The sequence below is a fragment of the Babylonia areolata genome, chromosome 23 (genome assembly GCF_041734735.1).
Source record: "Babylonia areolata isolate BAREFJ2019XMU chromosome 23, ASM4173473v1, whole genome shotgun sequence".
In the NCBI taxonomy this organism is placed as follows: Eukaryota; Metazoa; Mollusca; class Gastropoda; order Neogastropoda; family Buccinidae; genus Babylonia; species Babylonia areolata.
Genome location: NC_134898.1, coordinates 39,907,245 through 39,917,451, shown reverse-complemented (window position 1 = coordinate 39,917,451; position 10,207 = coordinate 39,907,245). Strand labels below are relative to the sequence as shown.

Below are 10,207 nucleotides of genomic sequence, written 5' to 3'. Positions count from 1 at the left end.
TGCATCCGCCTAGGAAGCGAGAGAATCTGAGTGCGCTGGTTCGAATCATGGCTCAGCTGCCGATATTTTCTCCCCCTCCACTAGACCTTGAGTAGTGGTCTGGACGCTAGTCATTCGGATCAGACGATAAACCGAGGACCCGTGTGCAGCATGCACTTAGTGCACGTAAAAGAACCCACGGCAAAAAGAGGGTTATTCCTGGCAAAATTCTGTAGAAAAATCCACTTCCATAGGAGAAACAAATAAAACTGTACGCAGGAAAAAAAAAAATGGGTGGCGCTGTAGTGTAGCGACGCACTCTCCCTGCGGAGAGCAGCCCGAATTTCACACAGAGAAATCTGTTCTGATGAAAAGAAATACAAATACAAATCTGAAATCCTCCCTGGTCTGTAGAGATTCTATAGTATTTATCCCAATGTTTTTTTTTCTGGTTATGATTCTATATCCGCAATGCTGATGGGCACAAATAGGAAAAAAAGAAGAAAAGGATGATGACATATTTATGATTCAAAAGACCATAAAATAATTATGTATACCCGTTTCAGAACTGTAATCAATATCAAATGCCTATGGAGAATAAAAACATGACTGAAGTAAAAATAAAAGGAAAAAGTATTAGTAATTCATAGACAGATCTTAGAAATAGAAACCCTGAATTTGTTCAGAGACTCAAGACTAGCAAAAATCCTACAAATAAAAATATGATAACAAAAGTCACATACGGACATACAAGTATCTGAAGGAACATCCCCCACCCCTTCCCCCTCCCCCAAATCCAAAATAATCCATACTGAACATACTCCATCAACGTTAAAAATATATTAAAACATCGCTGGCCCCTTCCATACCCAGCATCGCTAGTGTGACTGAAGCGACAGAAGTAGTGAACACCATACAGGCATTAAAAAAGCATAATGGCACAAGTCATCAACAGTGTTTCCTGGTATTTCACTTCACAACAGTATTTTGCTTTCAAGGGCCCCATTATAGTCAAAAGGTATGTTTTAGCATCTGTCTGAACTGCACACATGAAATTTTTTCAACATTATGACTGCTCTTAAAAAGGTTCATGTTTGACTGAGATTGCTGAAATACAGAATCAAAAGCTGCAGAATCATTAGCTGATAATAAATGGCATGAATATACACATACACAATCACAGAACCAAAACCCCCCCCCCAAGCCCCCCCCCCAAAAAAAAAAGAAAGAAAAAAAAGAAACAGCATTAACTGTTAATACAGGCATGCCTAAAAGCAAAAAACACCCATACAGGTGAACATATACAAACACCTCTATCCAGACCATTGAAGCAATTTTGCGTCCTGCTATTCCTTGCCAATCAATCCCATTATGTAACAGAAGGTGGGGAATGCTTCTGACACATCACAATCTCACATCACTACAATGATGATACTGGACCCTTCACCAAAACTGAACGCTTTATCCATAATTCCAGCTTTCCAGATGCGTCAAAAAACAACCAGGAATAAAATTCAACATCTCAACATTGTATGGCAGATACACACACCTTCAACACGTCAGCAACAACAAAAACATTCTCGCACACCTCATTCTCCCAAACACAGATATTCATCTTCGCGAGTACTTTGAGTGACGTTTCACAGGAATTCTCTTCCATGAAGACAATGCTGATACCTCAACCAAGCGCTGCAGACTTGTCTAAGGAAACATGTACACTTGCTAGGTGACGCATCACGCTGAACCTATGCCGTGCAGACAATGCTGATGACACAGTGTATGTCACTGGTCAAAGGTCAGCAACCAAGCCTGGCGGAGGCCATCCGCAGCCGAAGCTTTGAAATCTCTTGGAACATCTCTTTGTCTGGGAATAGGGAAAACAAAGGAGAACATTTATTCATGTGCCTTATCTTCCAGGCAAGGCCAGGCTAGTAATTTATTCCCATACTGAAGTTCAAGCTTCCAAACAGAACTATTATTGACCAAATCTATTTCCACTCTCAGCACTGTTATAGAACTATCTATTCTCCAATTTATGAACTTTTAGTTCAACTTCCAAACGGCACTGTAATAGAACCATCTATCCACCACTTTATAAATATGTAGTTAAACTTCCAAACAGCACTGTTATAGAACCATCTATTCTCCGCTTTTAAAACAAGTAGATGAGTTGAGAGAGCAGCTATAAATGTTTTTAGTTCAAATCACAACACCCCGAAACAAAAAATTGCCAATTTTCGCTGCCTATCTTAATATGGTGTCAGTGTAGTGTCAGGTTCCCTCCCCTGATGTCAGTGTCAGCTTCACTCCCCTGATGTCAGTGTCAGGTTCCCTACCCTGATGTCAGTGTCAGTGTCAGCTTCACTCCCCTGATGTCAGTGTCAGTGTCAGGTTCCCTCCCCTGATATCAGTGTCAGTGTCAGGTTCCCTACCCTGATGTCAGTGTAGTGTCAGCTTCACTCCCCTGATGTCAGTGTCAGGTTCCCTCCCCTGATGTCAGTGTCAGTGTCAGGTTCCCTCCCCTGATGTCAGTGTCAGTGTCAGGTTCCCTCCCCCTCCCCCCACTTTTCCGGACAGTTATCACTGTCAGCCCTATCACCAGAGGTGGGTGTTACATTAGGTTCAAACATCACTAACCTTGTAACTAACTTACCTGCACTTTTAACGAGGTTCTGGCAAATGTAACGGATGTAGGTGTAAAAGTCACACACTGCCGCTATCTGCAAACACAAAACAGAATGACCTTCAAAGACACTCGACAAAAACATGATCTCTTCGGTCTTGCTAAGTGCGATAAACCCCAAACACACACACACAGTTGTAATTTTATTGCTTGACTAGTTTATAGTCTTTTTATGCTAATCGAGGATAGAGGGGCAGGGAAAAGTAATCATGATTTAAGGCAAGGGTGAGGTGGGAAATGATTTTTTTTTAAACTAAAATCACAACTGTGGATAGACGTTAAACAAAAGAACACACACACACACACACACACACACAGACATCAAATGCAAACTGACACACAAAGCGTACAAAAGTACACGTAGGCTGATACAGTCTTCACACCTCCAGATGTTGATGATGTGATTTTCTCAACTGTGTAACCCACAGAGAAGGTTTTCATCTAGAGCTGGACATGACATTTTAGGACACACTTGCCTGGGGGATGAAACTAAACAGAAGAAACTGATGCTGCTCAAGACAAACCCTGCTTGACATCTTTCAAGACCTGAAACTGGATTGGGTATTGGATGCTCAGTTTAATTTTCCAGGCAACCTTGGTTTCAAACACCATACCACACCCAAAAACAGAGTATGGTTGCCTACATGGCAGGGTAAAAACGGTCAAACATGTAAAAGCCTTCTCGTTTACATACCGGTGAACATGAAAGTTGCAGCCCACGAACAAAGAAGAAGAAGAAGAAGAAGAAGAACCCCGCACCCTCACAGACACTGTATTGGCAGATAAGTGTCTTGACCATTCCGCCACCTTTCTCCCCACACTACAGTGACTATCGAGGAGATTTTTGGACTCACCCTGTTTCGACACATCTGTGATATAGAGTACCACTCCTCCTCCTCCTCCAGCTTGATCTTGTAGTTGCACAGCTTGTGGGTGTTGGACAGACAGCACTTTCTGCAACCAACCGTGAGGCAAGGTAAGAGGAGATACAACTGTATTAATAGTCTGTAAGTTCAGAGATTTTTTTTTTTTTTTTGGTCTTTCAGCTCAAGTGTGTGTAACATGAAGCACTTAAAAACACAATTACTTTTAGAACTATTCATTAACTCACTCGGGACGACAAGTTTTCTCCCTTGCTTTTCCCCACAGACGGCCCATTTGTAAGGGTTTGGAAAAAAATTACAAAAAATACAAAATACTGTGTAAGAAAATAAAACTTTCAGAACTGGTTTATTACGTGTTGAGCTATTACATATAAAAAAAAATCAAATTTCCCATCTTATTTTTACAGTTTTGCCATATGTAGAAAATACTGCCAATTTTCCACCCCGAATCACCATACCCATGCTCGCTTTCTGCATTAAATTCACTTTCTTCTTCGTCATCATCCACCTCTTCAATGTCCGACCCTTCAGTTTGTAGCATTTCAAGTACTTCGGCAACCCTAAAACGTTGCCGTCACTGCCTTGTCGCTTCACAACATTCTGAGAAGAGCCCGCTTTGCTAACAGGCTGGCACGCGAGCAGACGACCGGTCAGTGACTTTGAGACAGGCCACACATCCCAGGCTGACCAATCATACCATTCGATTGTGGAGTGACCCAGCGCACTCTGCTTGGCTAATCACAAAATCACGTGTACAGCGCATGATGGAATTTTACTTTCGGAGAATGCTATTCCATTCCTTCGTCCGAAACCGAATACGTTTTGTGTAGGAATGCATGAGCATTCCTTCGTCCGGAAAGAGTTAAAATATCCATCACAATACCCTGACCTTGATGAAAAAGAAAAAGAAACACTTGTCATCAGGCTGAAATATCATAAAAGTGAGCATTCGTTTCCTGCAAAACATAAACTCATCCACACATTTACATACACACCGTATCACCCCATCTGCCCTGTCCTCCACTTTCACATGTACACGCACGTCAGTACACATTGGTAACCATAGTAAAAAGAAGGAAAAAACACAAAGCATATCAGTAACTGTATTTTCGTTTCTTTTACATTGTATTTTCTTGGATGGGTGTATTTGTTGCTGTTTTTCTTTCTTTTTTTCCCTAGCTGTCCTGTCATCTGCACTGTTCCATGCTGTTCATCCCGAGTCCTATCCCCCTCACCAAAGCCACACCCAGATTCATTCTGCCACAATACCGTCACTGGCAATCCACAGGAGCTATCAATGTCAGGTCATCAAATGGCCACACCCTAGAGGAGACCCTGCACTGCTGCCAAGTCACTTCAGTTGTGTTCAGTAGTGACTATTCTGGTACAACATACGCAGGACACCACCTAATAAGCCCCCCCACTGATGACAATAATCGCTTGGTCGCGTTTCAACACTGATGGAATGTCCCCTCTAGATCAGAGACTGCCACCTGTTCCTCCAACAACAGTCCCCCATGAATCTGTCGACATCTAAGACCTTGGCATCTCTAAACCTTATTAGTGGAGGTGGACTGAAACTGAGGATTCAGGTAAAGAATTTCAAACATTTCATTTTGAGTTGACAGCCTGGAACAGACGCTAATATCCCAGAGACGGTCATGACGTCACACTGCACCATGTGTGTGTGCGTGTCAAAAGTGCAGGACAACACTATTCTGACAGTCAGGACAGTCGACTTTTGGGTCAGTTTTATTGGCTGACAACATGGTGAGACAGTGCAAGGCGAGACCTCTGTTCTTAGCTTTCTGTGCAGGACAGCCAACAATAGCTCAGTTGGACTCATTACCATGTGCAGAGACAGTCATCCACTCTGAAGTTGAACCAGAAATGCTGCTGCCATTACTTGCTGGATGCACAAAGGAAGTCTACTGTCTTGGGGATGTTGGTGTGTACGTCTGGAAGGACGACAGGAGGAAAGGGGCAGGGGGTGGGGAGACACCAGAGAGGGAAGGGGTGGGAAGAGACAGAGAGAGAGAGAGAGAGAGAGAGAGAGAGAGAGAGAGAGCAAAAGAGAGGTAAGGGGTCCGTTTTACAAGCCACTGTCAGTAATACATCATTCATTCATTTTTTTCACAATTACATATCTCTCTGCATGCTCCAACGCCTGTCTGATACTGAATCTACAACAGAATAATCATCATTTTTATCACAGTTACATAGAGCACAGGTCACAATGGCACAGGTCATCACACAGGCGGTCTAACCTGGGAAAGGAGCGGTCCCCGGGAATGGGTTCGATGCTCAGCGTGTTTTGCTGGACACACTGCAGTACTCGCTCGGCCAACTGCAAAACCACACAACACAACACAACACACACACACACACAAAACAACACACACAACACACACAAAACACACACAAAACAACACATGCACACACACACAACAACACACACACACACAAAACCACACACACACACACACAAAACACCACACACACACACACATGTGTTCAAGAACAAATGCCATGCACATGTGTGCATCCTCATAAGTGATCATGTCAAACACTTAACACTCCCCATCCCTAAACCAAAACTGACATCCCACTCACCCACCCTCAAACACTTTGTACACAAATACATAGAACTAAGTTTTGTCAATAAGGTCAGCTGTTGTCATGCAATACTAATTGTGAAGACAAACATCTGTATATACACTGTGCAACAATCATAAATAACTTTTAAAAGAGAACTTTTAAATAATCAAGAAAATACTTTTTCATGACTCTTTTTACATGTACATGCAAGCATGTACAGATCTGTGCACAACACACACACACACACACACAAGCACTCAAGTGCATGCAGACAAGAATATGCACACATACATGTGCATGCACGCACACATGCACACAACTCACCCGATTCTGTTCCCACACCTCCAAATCTGTTATACATTTACACACATACACACATGTGCGCGTGCACACACACACTCACTTAATCTGCTCCCACGCTCCAACCCACCTACTATACATTCACAAACATATTTTACACACACACACACACACACAATTTCATTTTGGATACATTTTGTAGAGTCACGTGAGAATTCATATATAAAACATTGTTATGATAATATGGCTGAAAAGCAAAACTCTAACGATAACTAGTGGCTTCATTTTATCAAATCTATTCTTACCTCACTTGGCTGAACCAGGGTACACTTAATGTTAACAGATTGAAGTTTGCACTCTTAAAGAAACTTGAGTGTCGGTACATAAATTTCTGGAGAAAGCAGACAAATGAAAATGAATCTAAGTTAATATTCTACAATAATGTTTCTAAAGAATACAGACTTGAACCATATTTGATCTATTCAAGAAAAACTGAACATAGAACCGCCAAGTGCAGACTTTACATAAGTGCACATGAGCTCCAAACAGAGGCAGATACACAGGCACAGAAAAAACATGCAAGAAAATGCAAAACAGGCGGTGTATTAGAAGATGAATATCATTTTCTAGACAAATGTATTAGATATGAATACTTACGAAAAGTTTTCTTATGAGATATAAAGTCTGAATTCACAAAATTTGATGATACTGATACAGTGAGTCAATTGTGTAATTACAACCCAGTACAACCCCGATTTGCAAAATTCGTATATAAATGTTTCAAACAATATGTCATGTTTTGAATAAAACACCTTACATTTAGTTTAGATGTGTGGAGTTTTTTTGTTTTTTGTTTGTTTGGTTCGTGTCTATAAACCATTCACACAGTTTTCATGACAATAAATATGATCCTGATTCACACACACAAATACACACATGCCCCCCCCCCACCCCCCCCCCCCCCCCCCCCCCCGGCCTGTTGAGCAACACAGACGAAATTCTGTATGAGAAATCCACTCTGATAGGTACATAAACATACATGCATGCACTCAAGGCCTAACTAACGCACTGGGTTATGCTGCTGGTCAGAAATCTGCCTTGCAGATGTGGTGCAGCATATATACAGATTTGACTGAACGTTGTGACGCCTCCCTGAGAAACTGAATCTGAAATTACCGCTGTGTTGGCAAAGTTGAGACAGGGCTGAATGTCCTCAGAGAAGACACGGCTGAGGAACGTAGAGCTGGCGTCCGTGATTGACGGCTTCTCTCTCCACTGCTGGAACTCATCAAAACACACAGCGTCCACCTGCAGGGGAGGGGGAAAAACAAATACAAAAATTAAAAAACATGATATTTATGAGGGGACTGTTGTGTGTGTGTGTGTGTGTGTGTGTGTGTGTGTGTGTGTGTGTGTGAGGATGTGTGAACATGTGTGTGTCTGTGTGTTCAGTGAGCCAAGTCAGTGAGCTAAACTCACCTTCAACAGACTACTGTTCCCACCACACTTCTTTTCACTTGAATAAAAAAAGTCTATGACTCGAAACATCATCTTTTCATTGCTTAAAGGTACCTTTGATATTACAGAATTTTTTGTGATTTATTACCCCCGAACCCTCAAAATTCCCTGGCAAGGGGAGAGCACTTTTTTTTTTTAACAAAATTCTCTGGCACTGAACTGGTTAAGAGTGCAAACTTCAATCTGTTGACATTTAAGTGTACCTTGGTCCAGCCATATGTGATCAAATCGAAGTGAGGTATGAATATATTTGATAAAATGAAGCCACTTGTTATCTTTAGAGCTTTGCTTTTCAATCATATTACAAGGTCCAGCAGTCACTATTTTTTCACAAGCTCCCAGGTGTTTTCTCATCGTTATCAAAGTTAAAAAAAAAAAAAGTTTAAAGGGTCACATAACATCAGGACAGTGAACTCATATCCACATATACATGGCTCACCATTGTGAGGAGAGGCCCATTCCTCCCCTTCCACCCTTAACTTTCCCTGAACCAAAGTCAGGTACCCAGCCACACCTACGTGGAGTGAGAAAAATCGGAGTAAAGTGTCTTTTCTAAAAGGACAGTACATCATGCTGAAACTGGACCTCGAGACACGCACTCAGTCTGGCTCCACGACTAAGCCATTATTGTCGTAAGAAGGGGGCTTAGTAGGTGGTGTCCTAAGTACGTTAAATCAGAACGGACACCATTGAACACAACCGAAGTGACTCAGCAGCAGTGCAGCGTCTCCTCTGGTGTGTGGCCTCCTGGCAACCTAACATCGATGGTTCCCTGCGGACTGCCGACGCTGGAACTGTGATGGACAAACCTGGGTGTGGCCGTGAATGAGGGGATCTAAATGAGCGGCGTGGGAGTAATGCCACTGAAACGGTGCTGATGATGGGGGGGGGGGGAGAGGGGAGGGGGGTAGGGGGGGGGGGGAAGAAAAAAAAAAAGAAACTGGACTTCGAACCCTGATCACTGGTAGACACTGGTTCAGAAGTCCAACACCTAACCACCTCTGCCCTGCTCCTCCTCTCTTCATCATGGAACCAACAACGCAACACAAACATGACATAAGCCAGTCAAACCTCTTTGATGCAGGTAATAACAACAACACAGCACAGACACGACACACCGACCTAACATCTATGACAAAGGTAGCAACCACATGAACACAACATAAACTGACCAAACCCATTTGACGCAGGTACTGACAACACAACACAAATGCAACACGTGTGAACCTAACCTCTTTGACGTATGTAGTAACACAACACAAACACAACTAAATCTCCTTGACAAGATAATAACAACAGCAACACAACAAAACATGATACAAACGTCCTTGATGCAGGTAACACCACTATAACACAAGCCAACCCAACCCAACTTCTCTGACACAGGCAATAACACAACAAAACACAACCCAAACCAACCAAACCTCTTTTGACATGAGCAACAACACAACACAAGCCAACCCAACTTCTTTGATGCAGCCAACACCACCACAACACAGACACAACACAAGCAAACCAAACCTCTTTACACTGATAACTACCACCAAAATGAACACAACACATGCCAACCCAGCCTTTTCGACAACAGAAGCCAACCAAACCACAGCAAGACAGCACAAACGTGACACAAAACCAACCTTACCTCTTTGACACAGGTTACAACAAAATAAACCAACCAACCAAATCTCTTTGACACAGATAACAACACAGGAAGAACACAACACAAACAAACCAAACCTGTGTGACGCAGGCAACAGCAACACGACACAAACATAACACACACCAACAAAACCTCCTTGACACATTTGACAACGCAACACAAACACAACACAAATTCTTTGATACATGTAACAACACCACATACCAACCAAACTTATCTGATGCAGGTAACAAAAACAACACAACAAAACATGACAAAAACCAATCAAATCTCCTTTGATGCAGGTAACAACAATAACACAACACAAGCCAACCTAACCTCTTTGATGCAACTAACATCTAAACACAAACCAGCTGTACCTCTCTGAAGCAGGTAACAACAACACAACACAAACACAACACAAGCCAACCAAACCTCTTTGATGCAACTAACATCTAAACACAAACCAGCTGTACCTCTCTGAAGCAGGTAACAACAACACAACACAAACACAACACAAACCAACCAAACCTCTTTGATGCAACTCACATCTAAACACAAACCAACTGTACCTCTTTTGACGCAGGTTACAACAACACAACACAA

General features: G+C 42.3%; 1 protein-coding gene across 1 annotated transcript in view; it reads right to left on the bottom strand.

Annotated features, from left to right (window-relative positions):
* Nucleotides 1-1,330: 1,330 nt before the first annotated feature.
* Nucleotides 1,331-10,207, bottom strand: part of LOC143298290 (guanine nucleotide exchange factor for Rab-3A-like) — a 30,593-nt gene continuing 21,716 nt past the window's right edge. Inside the window, exons 7-11 of the mRNA XM_076611109.1 lie at nt 7,621-7,752; nt 5,814-5,893; nt 3,517-3,616; nt 2,633-2,699; nt 1,331-1,843 (exon numbers count right to left, since the gene is read on the bottom strand). Coding sequence (XP_076467224.1) covers nt 1,776-1,843; nt 2,633-2,699; nt 3,517-3,616; nt 5,814-5,893; nt 7,621-7,752 — 447 coding nt within the window. The 3' untranslated portion in view covers nt 1,331-1,775. The remainder of the gene's footprint in view (nt 1,844-2,632; nt 2,700-3,516; nt 3,617-5,813; nt 5,894-7,620; nt 7,753-10,207) is intronic.